Source organism: Caretta caretta, chromosome 24 (assembly GCF_965140235.1).
Source record: "Caretta caretta isolate rCarCar2 chromosome 24, rCarCar1.hap1, whole genome shotgun sequence".
Classification (NCBI taxonomy): domain Eukaryota; kingdom Metazoa; phylum Chordata; order Testudines; family Cheloniidae; genus Caretta; species Caretta caretta.
Genome location: NC_134229.1, coordinates 7,246,725 through 7,260,334, shown reverse-complemented (window position 1 = coordinate 7,260,334; position 13,610 = coordinate 7,246,725). Strand labels below are relative to the sequence as shown.

General features: G+C 46.7%; 1 protein-coding gene across 1 annotated transcript; it reads right to left on the bottom strand.

The window, feature by feature from the left end:
- Nucleotides 1-3,764: 3,764 nt before the first annotated feature.
- LOC142069958 (immunoglobulin alpha-2 heavy chain-like) lies at nt 3,765-10,553 on the bottom strand. The gene is made up of 4 exons (XM_075122803.1): nt 10,384-10,553; nt 9,336-9,647; nt 8,843-8,965; nt 3,765-7,961 (listed from the first exon to the last, which is right to left on the bottom strand). Exons 1-4 carry the CDS (start codon nt 10,463-10,465, stop codon nt 7,897-7,899), a joined length of 582 nt encoding a protein of 193 aa, XP_074978904.1. The 5' UTR covers nt 10,466-10,553; the 3' UTR covers nt 3,765-7,896.
- Nucleotides 10,554-13,610: the final 3,057 nt, after the last annotated feature.

Genomic DNA, 13,610 nt, shown 5'->3' with positions numbered 1-13,610 from the left:
TCACCAAGCGGCATGAAATGATTCCACCCACGTGTTCATACAGGGGAATATTCATTGCCTCAAGCAGCACAGTCTGAGTTGCATATAATAATTCAGTGTACGACGAGTGAGATCTAGATCTATTTGAGCCACATTGGTCGCAATTATTCCAGAGTGTGCACATCAAAGGGAAGGCAAGGAATTATTTCAGGCACTACTAGAGGCTGTAACTCGGACTAATGAGATGAACGTAATAGGAAAATTTAGCCTGACTGTTATATCTAAGTAAGAATGGTTCCTCTATCAGGCTTTTTCTAGGTAGATCTCAAAGCGCCTTGCAAAGGGGACTAAATATCATATGGAGGTAAGTATCATTTCCCTAATTTTACAGTTGGAGAAACTGAGGCACAGACAGGGGGAAGTGAACTTGTCTCCAAGGTCACGTAACAAGACAGAGCTGGGCTGGGCATAGATCTCAGGGCTCCTGACTCCCAGTCTGGTGTCCTCACCACCAGACTGAGCAGTTCTTCCATTACATTTCGTACTGTACCAAACACGCTGTCGACACTCAGTAAATAATCCACAAAGATCATATCAGGACAAACTTCCGAGCAGCGACGGATCGGGGGAGTCTCCGAAAGTGGATGCGCCGGAGTGTAAGACATAGGCTTTGCCTGTTCCAGCTGTCGTAGACATTTAAAACACGCTGCACTGGCTGGGGTAGGGGTAGGAGCTGGGTATGGACTAGCTCAGCTATCAGTAAACTCTCTTTCCGAACTCTCCTGTGACTCAACTCTCTTTTAGATGCCTTTGAGCCGAGACTTTCCAACCTGGTGTCCTCAGCCCCGGAGGATGCTGAGCTTCCCCCCGTCATTCCTCTGCTCTGCCTGCTCTCTGATTTCACTCCTCCCTGGAGTGCAGTTCTCTGGGACATGGGTGAGGAGGCGTCTGAAGGTCAGATGGATGCTGGAGCCATAGATGAGAATGGGGTCTTTAGTGTTTGGAGCCTAATGACAATCCCTTCTGAGATGTGGAACCAGGAGATGATCTGCACTTGTAGGGCCAAGGAGAGCAGTACGGGGAGAAACATCAGTGCTACAGTCTCCAGGGAAACAGGTCCATTAACGTATCATCCGATCTAACCTGCCTTCCTGGGTATTTATGCTACATCCCTCACCGTGGGTCAGTGACATCTACTGCAGGCTGGAGGAATAGACAGAATCAGACGGGATGGCTCACGTGAATGATAACCAATGGGAGTGAGGAGAGGTTTTGGAAACCATTGAGAGGGTGCTTGAGTTGTGGGGCAGACAAGTACAGTCACTCCCCCGTCACCCACCTTTCCCACCCCCAGCCCTCCTGAAAACCTTCATTTTTCAACCCTCCCAGTGGTGAGAAATGGCTTTCTGGTCAAGCAGCCTGAACCTTCCCCTCCATGCGAGCACAGCAAGGATACAAAAGGGTCACTTGGGGTGAGCCAAAGGGGAAGAACTAGGAGCATCGGGAAGCAAATCAACAGAGGGAACAGCAGGATGAATGGCTTCCTGACAGTGAGATCTAACAGATAGTGGAAGAGATGCTGAGGGGAGGGTTAGAAGCCCCTATCAAGGGGTCTGGACAAAGTACTCGTGATTATAACATAGGGAACAATCCTGCAGGGGCCGGGGGGAGCTAGGGGGCACCCAGTGTAACAGGGTCGTCTCCATCTCTGACTTCTAGGATTCTGTGCCACCCCCTTTAAATAACTTGATTCTGTTGCAGCCATCACGGGAGCAGGAGGTCTCAGGCTGAAATGGCTCCATGGAACAATGTTCAGTGCAGGCCGGAAGGATTAGGGCTGGTCTACACTGTTATCAGGTAACTCTGTTGAGCCGTGGTGTGAATTGTTGCTGACATGACTATGCCAGTGAAAGCCTCCGTGTGGATGTAGTTATACTGTGTAAAGGGGTCTTACACCAGCACCGGTTATTTCAGTTCATGAATCAGGAGAAGCTGTGCCGGAAATATTACAGGGCCAAAATTTTGTATAGACATACCCTTTAAGAAGAAAGCAAATTCCAGGTGGCACAGACGGGTGTGTCCAGCCTTCCGAAAGGTCTTTTAATTTCTTAAATTGCCTGGACATTTGCAGCAAACCTGTTCTGGGAAAAAGGGAACCAGCTAGAATCTGACCACGAAATTCAATGATCCACTCATTAGTGGAGTTATTGGGGGGGTGGGAGGGAAAGAAGAGAGATAGAATAACAATGAGAGATCATTTTGCAAGGTCATAGAATCATAGAAGATTAGGGTTGGAAGAGACCTCAGGAGGTCATCTAGTCCCCCCCTGCTCAAAGCGGGACCAACCCCAACTAAATCATCCCTCTTCCCTGTCTTCGCACTTCCCTCTCCCTCCATATACAGCAGGGCAGCAGCTCTCCACCTTTCCAGACCACTGTACCCCTCTCAGGAACCTGATTTGTCTCGTGTTCCCCCCAAGTTACACCTCACTTAAAAGCTACTTGCTTACACAATCAGACAAATATCAAAAGTGTCACAGCTCACTATTACTGAACAATCGCAGACTTGCTCACTTTTACCATAGAATGATAAAATAAATCAACCGGAATATAAATATTGTATTTATATTTCAGTGTATTGTATAGAAAGCAGTATGAACAAGTCATGGTCTGTCTGAGATTTTAGTTTGTAGTGCTTGTTAGTTTGTTAGACTTCGGTAGTGCTTTTTATGTAGTCTGTTGTAAAACTAGGCAAATATCTAGAGGAGTTGATGTACCCCTGGAAGACCTCTGCGTACCCCCAGGGGTTTGTGTACCCCTGGTTGAGAACCACCTCCGCAGAGCATGGAACAACAGGTGCGGAGCGTCGGGGAACATCTCCCTTTGCCAATGCAGTTGCATGGGACGCAGAGATCAGAAGCCCATGTTTTGATAGGTGTTTTCTATACTCAGCATCTCTTCACTCTGCAGGAGACTGTAGGATTGTGTTCTATGCTGGGCTGCCCTGTATTTTCATCCTTCTCCTCATCCAGCTGTTGATCTCGCTCTGGAGAAAGTGCCCCATCAGAGGTAACTCAGTCATAACTCTGACTGCTATGAACACAGCCACTCATCACACAGCCCTATAACTATCCCTTTGTTTCATCCACCAGGGAGAGCTGTGCAAACAGGGAATCAAGTACCTATCAGGCAGATCCCACAGGTAAACTGTATTAACAAGAGGGGACTAGAACCAGTGTCCTGGCCAATGTCCAACTCTAGTGTCTACACTTTGCATCCTGAAATTTCTGAGGTTTCATATAAATTTATTCTTCTCTGCTCTTCTAGTGGAAGTGTTGTGTAGGGTTGTTGATGTAAAAAAGAACTGCTGGGTTCTACACCAGAGGTGGCTGCAGGTTAGGGATGGTGTAATACTGCAGTGTATATGTAACCGTGCCTCAGTGGGCCACAACTGAGAATACCAAATACAGGACAAACTGCTGAGAAATAGGGCAGATACACCCCCCAAAACTGGTGGTTATTCCCCCATAAGATATACCAAACAAGCAACACAACTTCTGTTTCACCACACTGGCTAACAAGAAGTCAGAAAAGCAGTTTCCTTAGGTATTCCAGTCCTTGTATCACCACCAAAGCACGAGACTTACAGATGAGTGGTTCCTTAAAACCAGTTTCATCAAACAAAGGGTTCTTCGGATCCCAAAGGACCAGCCACACACCCTGGTCAATATATCAGTCAAATCTTACCCAACAATCATGCTGTTGCCAATCTTTTAGTATCTAGAATCAAAGGTTTATTTAGAAGAAAGATGAGAATTAAAATTGGTTAAAGGAATCAAATACATACAATAATTGCAAAGTTCTTGGTTCAGGCATGTAGCAGTGATGGAATAAACTGCAGGCTTAAGTCAAGTCTCTGGTTGCTTCCAAATCATTGGAAGGTCCTCAGTCTCTTGGTTAGAAATAATGCTTCCGTTAGTAGAAGTCCATAATCCAGAGGCTTGAGCAGGAAAGAGGCAAAATGGAGGTTTTCCAGTGCCTTTTATAGCTTCTGCCATGTGCAGGGAAATCCATTGTTTCAAACAAAGCACTCAGCACAGCTAGTGGAAAATTACAGGTAAAAGATGGAGTTTGGAGTCACATGGTCAAGTCACACGTCCCTGCCTGATTCCGCTTAGTCACAAAAGAAGCCATTACCTATACCCCAGACAGAGCGTTCACAGGACAGTCCATGTGAGTTAAGTGTCCTTTCGATGAGCCACTTAACTTGAATGCGTCCTTCACAATGTGCTGGCTAAACATCTTGTTGGTGTTTCCCAGAAGAAAACACATTAGAAATACAGGCATAGACCCAATACTCATAACTTCAGATACAAAAATGATACATGGATGCAAATAGCAACATCATATTCAGAGAACCAAAACCTTTCCATAGACATCTTACGTGCCACAGTTTGTACAAGCTTTGTGACAATTATATAACAGTGGTAGCAACAGTGATCCGCATGGTCATAGTTTAATCGGATAACGTCACAGTATATTTCTGTAAAGGACCACCAGATCATCTAGTCTGGCCTCATGCATATCACAAAGCACCAACACCATCCAGCAATGCTCACACTAAACCCAGCACCCAGGACAAAAGACAACAGCCGAGGACAAAAGAGAAATCTCCATCATTGATATAGGTTTTTCACACATTCTTATAACACAAAAGCTGCTCTAATACAAAGAATTAATTATAACACCAGATCTTTCCTTTTTCTATTTCAGACTGAATATGCGACTCTGACGTACAAGAACAGAAACGCTCCTCTGTGACTGATGCAGTCTCACTAAAGTGGTTTACATTTTTTAAAAGCAAGAGATGCAAAAAGAAAGAATGAAAGAGAAAGCAAGAGAAATTCGGAAAGTTTCATGTTTGTAATGAGCTATGATGTGATGTGAGTTTGCTTGAAATACAAGAACTTCTATGGTCGTTTCTCTGATCCATAATCTGGGCTGACACCTCCCTTCTTGCAAAAAGCCACATGGGGTCATTTGTGAATTGCCTGCAGGTTGATCAGGCATTGGATTGACCTCTCATCTCAAACATGGCACTTCCCACACCAGAGCACCTATCACAGAATTCACTCACCGCTAGGGCGCCTCCTCCTGGCTGCTCATGGGATTAGTTCCTTCTGGCTCCAACACCCCTTCTGTCATCTCATTCTTGCCGCAGCCCCACTCGCTCTTCTGGACTCTGCACTTTCCTCTTCTTGGCTTGACTGCTCCCTCTTCAGGCCTTGGCCCTCTGGCCAAGTCACTGGGTGTTTCCCCCCTGCCAGGGGATCAAAGGGCCACAGGACAAACTGTCCCAGGGAATCACCAAACCCACTGCCCTGACAGTGCCACTTCCCCAGTGGCTGGGAGGGGAACCTCGGCCTGTCCTCTGCTCCTGGTTCCAGTTCAGGGACTCTTGAGTCAGCAGCTAAGGTCTGCAATGTCCCACCTTGCTGGGGCTTCCCCGATTCCTTTCCTACTCCGCCTCTCTCAGGCTTTTGCTCCACCACCCTCCGAGGTAAATCCTTCCTTCGGGGCCTGGGTCCCCAAGGTTTCTCCTCTGCCCTGGGCTTCCTCCTTTCCCTCTCTCATGCCCAGAGAGTGACTGTAGCCTTCCTCACTGCAGCCCTTCTCTGCTGCCAGGTTCCTGGCTTTATACCAGCCCTGCCTGCTCCTGCTCATCATCATTCAGGGCTCATTTAGGCCACCTAGTTCCCCTCAGCTGGAGCCTATCCCTTTAAGTGGCCCCTTCTCAGCCTCATGAACTCCTTCTGGTCTAGTGGGGGTGAACACCCCCTCACGCTCCCTTTCCGCAGGATGGGCATTTGCTGCTGATTGAGGGCGACAGAGTCACCTGCTCAGTTTGTTAAGCCACGTCCTGCACTGGAGGAGGTTTCCCATCCAAGCACTGACCCTCGGCGGCTTTGCTGCGGCTTTGGGGTCAGTACTTAGATCACAATCAGGCCAGTGTTTTCACATTTTTACTGTCCCTCGTGGTGAGCCACAGGGCTGGTTAGACCTCCAATAACAGAATATAGATAGTAAGGGTCAGACTGTAACACCTGTGCCCACACGGGTGAGAAGTTACAGATGTGAGCAGTCCCTGGAACTTCAGTGGGACCCCTGCTGTGAATAACGGCTCCCCAGGGGGAGTGAGAGGTTCATCGCCTGGCCCCAAATGAAATACAAAGAGCCACCTACTACTCTCAGTGACCCCCTGTAAACCCAGAGTAACTCCACTGCCTTCAGCAGAGTTCTCCTGGGTGTACACCAGGGTCAGGGAGAGCAGAATCTGGCCCAAAGACTGTAAGAATGAGTATGGAGTAGAGCAGAGGTTCTCAAACTGTGGTTCGCAGACCATCAGTGGACCGCGAGCTCCATTCAGGTGGTCCGCGGATAGTTCCTTCCAAGGTGCATGCCTGGGCAGCCGCACACAAAAATGAAGGGCCACCCACCTAATTAGTGCAGCCACGCAGGCGAGGCTCCACTAATTAGGTGCCTGGACCCTGGAGAAGACGCACATGTAAGGTGAGGTGGTGGCCTTGTGGGGATTAGGGGATAGATGGGAGGGGGCAGTGGGGTGAGAAGAGGGGGTGGGGGAATTTGGGACGTGCAGGGCTGCAGCGGCCAGAGAAAGAGGTGACTTTCCCCAGCTCCAGGGCTGCGGCTGCCGGGGAGAGACCCCCCTCCTTCCCAGTCCCAGCTCGGGGGCTGGTGGATCGAGGGAGAGAGGGCACATCCATCACATTAGAAAGGTAAGACTACTGATATTAAAATATGAGTTGTGTGCTTTTATTTGTAGAACAAAAAACGCTAATTATTATTAAGGTTTTTTTTATTTAGCGCTTTTATCCAAAAGCAGCCTCCACCCAGCTGGAAAGTGTCACTTCTGTCTGGTTCTGCCCCTTCCACCTGCTGTGCGTGTCAGGGGGCCAAGGCTGGTTCTGCATCTGGGTTTTTCTGGTCCAGCTTTTGTGACCGGTAACACACCTGAGTCCCAAGCCCAGTCCGGGGGAGATTCAATTTCTCGAGGGTATCAACCTCCCACCTCCCCTTTCAAAACCACCAAGGGCTCGGCTTAGACATGAGAGTAGCTGAGTTCACGGCGACTGCCTGTGTGAGTAAGGCAGGCCCTGAGCCCCACCTCCTCTTACCAGTGCCCAGCCTGTGGAACTGAGTTTGGGATCTCTAGGGTGGAAGAGGGGAAGAATCGTCTCCTTCACAGGTCCCAGAACGGCGGTGGAGCCACTCCACGGCTGCTACCCCAACAGCAGGGCTGGAGCAGGGACTCTGTGGCCCTTGTGCCCCAGCTCCACAGGGGCTGTTGTCTAGAGGGTTGGTGTAGTGGTGGATTCACTCCCTGCTAACCCCATCCCTCTCCCGTGGGCCACACTGAGCAGAGAGCCAATCTCTGGGGCGTACAGGGAGCGCGTAAGTTACACGCAGGCTCCTGCAATCCCGCCCCCCTTTATGAAGTGACACCGCACTGCTCCTGCGGTCTGGGACCCTCTGCACCCACAGAGGGGTGGAATTTGTCCAGAAACACAGCAAAATGTTGCCATGATATCTGCAGGACAATGTCCTTCATATCACACTAGGAAATCTCCCACCTTCAAGGGTCTAGTTCTTTTTGTGACTTCCTGCTCCGTATAGGCCAGGTGGGCAAGTGAGTTAATCTTCAGATACAGTGTGGAACGGAGCCACATGCAGCAGCAGTGAAGAGCAGTAAGAAGCAGTAAAAACAAACTAACAGCTTTTACAGAAAGTCAACACCTTACAGGATGGTCCTGTCATTGAGATGAGCAGTGAAACAGCTGTGAGTGTCCAGCTTGGATCCCCGTCTGGGCTACGATTTCCCCCTTTTCCCTTTCACTGGTCACTGCTCCGTGCTCTGGTTGTGATTCCTTGAATCAAACTCCAGTTGGGCATAAGCGGTTGACCCTGGTTTGACAACATTTAGCAACATTAGACACCTCCACGCAAGGTTAATTAGCCAAACTTTGATGCAGTTGGACACAACAATCAGTTACATTTAAAAACAGATTGTTAAGCTTTATTTAAAATTCCACTTTTCAAACAGTGCACATCATTAGCACTGAAACGATCGTGGGAATCTTCCTTTAAAAGTCCAGCAGTTGGTTGAAAAAGGAGTTTAGGATTGAGACGGTTTTTCATGTACCCAATACATCCTCTGAGTCTGTGGCTTTCGTTCTTTTGCTGAATTTCCATATGAGTCAGAAAAGGCCAAATCCAGGTTTAGCAGAATTACTAGGGCATTGGAACCATCTGCATCCTAAATTCATTCGTTTTGAAGACCCAGTCAATGGCTCATTAGAGGAAATTAAAATTTTTCTTCACCCCTTACAGCTGTTTTCTGATCAATTTAAACCCAGGCCCAGATTATCCTGCCACTTCAATGGGAGTTGTCCATTTATAACTGATGGGCTAACCAGGCCTCTGCTGTGTAATTTACGTCACTGGTTCCATCCCAACGGAATTTGCCCAGCCATGGGAGTTAAACCTGCTTATTTCAGGCAGAAGTTTGCCCTGTGTGATAAAGCAAATGATGAGTGATAGAAATAGAATATTCAGGCATCAGATGCACAGGCGGTTCCAAGCACCGCGCCTGGCTGAATACAGCACTCATCGCTACCGAAGCGTTGCTGCGTTACATTAATGTAGGAAGGAATAAATGCTCAATGGGGACAAACAGAAGGAGCTGAGAGAACTGTTTTCAATTATTTTGTGGGAAATCAGCCCCACTATTAATAGGGCTGCTGCTACGTCTCCACACCTGGGATGGACTGTAGTGTGCTGATTACCTGGATTAGAACAGCAGTGACTCCAGGCCAGGCTCAGGGACACCAGCAACACCCCCAGGAACATGGCCACGGCATAGCGCACCGTCTGTGACGCACACCCGCTGGGATGGGCTGTGGAGGAAGCTGACACCAGTGGATGGTCAGGAGGTGAGAATCTTTTTTGAACTTTTTCATTAAACCCTCTGGTTTTAACTTCCAATCCCGGCTCTGTATTCACCTCTCCCCAATAGTTATTATTTAATTCTTTGCAGTGCTCTACAGGTACAATCTGTGAAAGCTGCTCTAGAAATCTGAGCTATAATGTCTTGGGGTCCTTTTAATGTCTCAGTTTAGCTTTCCCCAAATAATCTGCACATCTGCTTACTTTTAATTATGACATAAAATATTCCAGCTTTCTGGGATGGAAAGTTACGTAGAAGCAACTCGGATTGTGCCCACTTGACACCGATTTAACATCAGAGTCTCCATTAGCCTCAAACATCATATCACTCACCTGCAGGATACCTGGTACTTGTCTTCACACTGTTGCCGGAAGAGTTGAATTTGACTTCACAGGTGAAATTCTTCCCACTGGTCCAGGTGTCCATGGGGACGCTGATGTGATTTATGAGGGTTAAAGATCCATCCTTTGCTTTCAGTAAGCGCGTCAGCCCCTGTTCCTGCAGCTCCCCAGAAACACTCCAGGAAACATGGACCGGGCTGGACTCTCCATGGATCACACAGGCCAGATTTGCTGCCCCAGTGACTTGACTGCCATGTGGAAATGGGACCAGAAGCATCACCCAGCTGCTCTTGGTATAACTGTCTGAGCAGAAGAAGGTGGAGAATTTAGTGAGCTGCAGTCTGATTAAAGATGTAGTCTTTCACTAGGACTTCTCTCACTTCTTGGTGAGAGAGATAAGCTTTTGAGCTTACACAGAGCTCTTCTTCAGGTCTGGGAATTTACTCAGAGCTCCTTGCCAGCTCGAAAGCTTGTCTCTCTCACCAACAGAAGCTGGTCCCATAAAAGCTATTACCTCACCCACCTTGTGTCTCTAATACCCTGAAACCAACACAGCTACAACAATCACTGAGACATTAATTCCAAGAAACACATCTATTAAAGAAGGAAATAGTAAATCACCACACTACCGCTAACTAGATTGTAGAGCAATACGTATCTGCACTAGCCAGGAGGAAAATTGTGTGCAAATTTTAAACTTTTTATAAACATTTCATTAACTCAACATATAGTTTCATGTAGTCGAGGCTCTTAGGTTAGAAATATTCCCTACCTGGGTGCCCTGAACAGTCAGAGAAACGTCAATAGTTTATTTTTGGCACTTTCAAGTTTTAACATTTTTACTTATAAAATGTATGTGTATTATATCCCCTCTGTACCCATAGTATTTCATGTTTAGCTGAACTGTTTGCATTAAAGCATGCTTTCCTTTGAACCATTCATCAATAGCTATGGTATCTTGTTTCATTTTAATAGGAACATGAAATATGCGTTGTTAACCAATTATTAGTCTCCTTAAACAAGCTATATGGTTCCTTACCTCCAACAATCAGCGTGGATCCATTCCCGAAGATCAGGTAGCTGCTGTATTTATATGCACAGTAGTAAATGCCAGACTCCATCTTTTGGATAGTGCTGATTTCCAGTGTCGAGCTGTGCGTCTCATGTTTGCAAGCAAATGTACTTTGATTTTGATCATCCCAACAGTGCTTAATGCATGTTGGTGTCTCACCTTCTCTTCTGAAATACCAAAACACCTTCCATCCTCCTCCTTTCAAGTTTTCTGTGGAAGAACAGTGGATCTTGGCGGTGTCATTAACTTCAACAAACTGGATCCGCCGAGTCTGGTGCAGAAATAACTGCACTCCTAGCACTGGAGAAATAAAATATTGTTCTAGTCAGTGTCCGTCAGGTCTCCAACTGCCACAGATGGAATGGATAGCTCAGCACTAGAATTTATTTAATCTGATAACATCTGTGCTCTGCAGCCTAAATGCTAAAATAACCTGCTATTAAAATGCAGCTAAAGCTTGAAAACATATCATAGTCAACACTGGTGTCCTACTGAAGAGGCTGTTCTCTCAATTCCAAAGCTTAATGCAGAAGTTTTACCTAAGGAAGATAAAACCAGATACTTGGCAAAGATCATTTTCATTAAACAAGTAGAACAAAATCCTGACACACTGGCCCAAAGGCTGATGCCCAGTGCACTGATGCAGTGACTGGGTACAGTGTCTTGATTATGTCCAGTGAGGAACGCCTCTAAGGAGGATGTGCTGTGGTGATAGATACTAGAGGGGTGGGTTAAAGAGGCTACAGCATATCTTGTAGAATTTCTCTGCATTGCAGTGGCTCAGGGGTGTACTATGATAATTGAGAATAAATTTAAACATCCAGAATATGGATGATCTATAGAAACAAATCACCATGACTTCAGAGCACAAGTCCCTTTGACTTTCAAAGGAGAATGCTCCTAAATCACTAAGGTCTTCTGAGACTCCCAACGTAAGTCTCTGCCCAGTCTTCCATGTTTGGTTTAAGGTATCATCTTTCTGGCTGGTACAACACAGATATGTAATGATTGTTCGGCATCTTGTCTTGGAGGACTTTAATTGTACCTTAAATAATCACACTGAAAGCTCTGACATTTGAGAAAGAAGACAACGTGGAATGCAATTTTCAAGAATACAAGTCCCATTCTCAACAGTGACTTAGGGCCAGATGGTCAAAAGTATTTCAGTGCCTATAAAGCAGAGAGGTGCCTCGCGGGATTTTCAAACATGGCTAGGTGGGTTAGGAGCCTCACTCCTACTGAAGTCAATGGAAGTTAAGAGCCTCTGCTTGGATCTAGCAATAAACTGGCTAAAACCAAACTGAACGGGGCTGGTTAAAAAGCTGCGTCTGGCTGCACAAAAAGGAAAGTGCATCTATCAGTGACCCTTCTGAAACAGCTGACAATAGAGGGCAACATGGGCTAGCGAATAGAGCCATTGGCTCAGAAAAGACCAGATTCCCTCGGTTACTTGTCCACGTCTCCTTAGACCCTACTCCATTTTCTGAGACTGGACTGACTGGCTGCAGCTCCCCTGGCAAAGTGGGGATCGATCTGTTACAACCCCCTTCCAGGCAACACTCTAATGCTGGGGACCATCTACCTTCTTCCTGCCTTCCCTTTCACTCCCTCCCTCCCATGGTTGGGGCGTGACCCGGGCTAAATCCTGCAGTCCCTGACTGAGGCAATGTTACGTGGAAGCAGGAGTTTGGCCTGACGAAGGACGACTGGACTGGCCAAGATTCTGCCTGATTTCTAGCCCAAGGGCATTACTCACAATTACACAGCTTCCCCTTTGCACCAATGGAACGAGGAGTTTAGAGGAGCAGAAATTACAATGACAGCCACTTAAAAGCCCCTGTACATTACCATGGTGGAAAAGGGCTTAATGCAGATGAGAATCAGGTCCCCAGGCTCGCTGTTAATGGGCTGAATGTTGTCAGTGGCAATACAGATGAGACCATAGAAATCATAACGTTATTCAAGCACAGTGGCTGCCCAGCAAAATCCCTTATAAAAGAAAGCGCCTGTTATAAACCTCCAAGGAACACTGATTGACACCAGCACAATGCTTTACTTACTGCTCGAGGGATCCCAACAAAATGCTTTACAATGTAAATTGCTTTAAGAAACTGGACTTAGGCACTGAACCTAAAAGCAGCCGAGCACCCACCATTCCCCTTGACTTTGCAGAGTATTGTGTCTGCCCAGCACATCACAGTCAGTGCATCAGCACCTTGCAGGATTGGGCTTTTACACTGTGTATAGAAATCTCTTCATGCACGGTGGGGGTGGAGCGGGGCAGCTGTTTGACAGCCCCACAGCAGCCCTGCGCAGTGCCTTAGGGCAGGAAGTGGAAAGGTGCAATGTAGCCAACTGCAGCTACACGAGCAATTTTACATGAATGTAATTACCAGGGCTAGGCAGAAAATGGATTTCCCACCCCACACAAATTTTCAAGATACTGAAAACTTTTCCTCTCACTAACTAGGATAGAATAATCAAAATCTCAAAAATTTTCCTGGAACCAAAAATCATCATCGGTTTGGATGAAAGGAAGCATTTTGTTTTAAGAATTTTGAAATGTTTCCTTTCAATTTTCACCATATGAAATTTTGACCAGGTTACATTTTATTGAATCAATAACTAGCTTAAACTTCTAAGCATGGCGTCATTTTGAACTGGAGAACCAGAATGGTTCATTTTTCAATTCTGAAACTTTTTGTGAAGTCAAAACATTCATCAAAGCTGACCCTTTTCCCATGGGAAAAAAAATCTCCATTTCAACAAATAGGAGTTTTCTGAGAAAGAAATGGTCCCTCTAAAGACCTGACCATCTCTCGTAATAACCTAAATGGGAAGTTGGCCAAGGAACCAGAGCCAGCTGCTCTCATCTTGCTGAAAGCATCCTCAGTGACTTCAAGTCACCATTCATTCAAGTCCTCAATATGAAGGCTCATTGGGAATCAGGGCCCTCCTGCAGCCCTGTTAGGTTCAGTCCTCAGAGTAACCGGAAATCAGATTCAGGCCCTTAGCCATTCATTTTTTATCGGCACTCAGAGAATCATAGACATGTCAGGCTGTAGGGGAAGTTGACAAGTCATCAAGGTCCTGCCTCAGCACAGGGGTCTGGACAAGTAAAGCTAGGCCATGCCTGACAGGTGTTTGTTCAACCTGTTCTTTAAAACCGCCAGTGATGGGGATTCCACAACCTC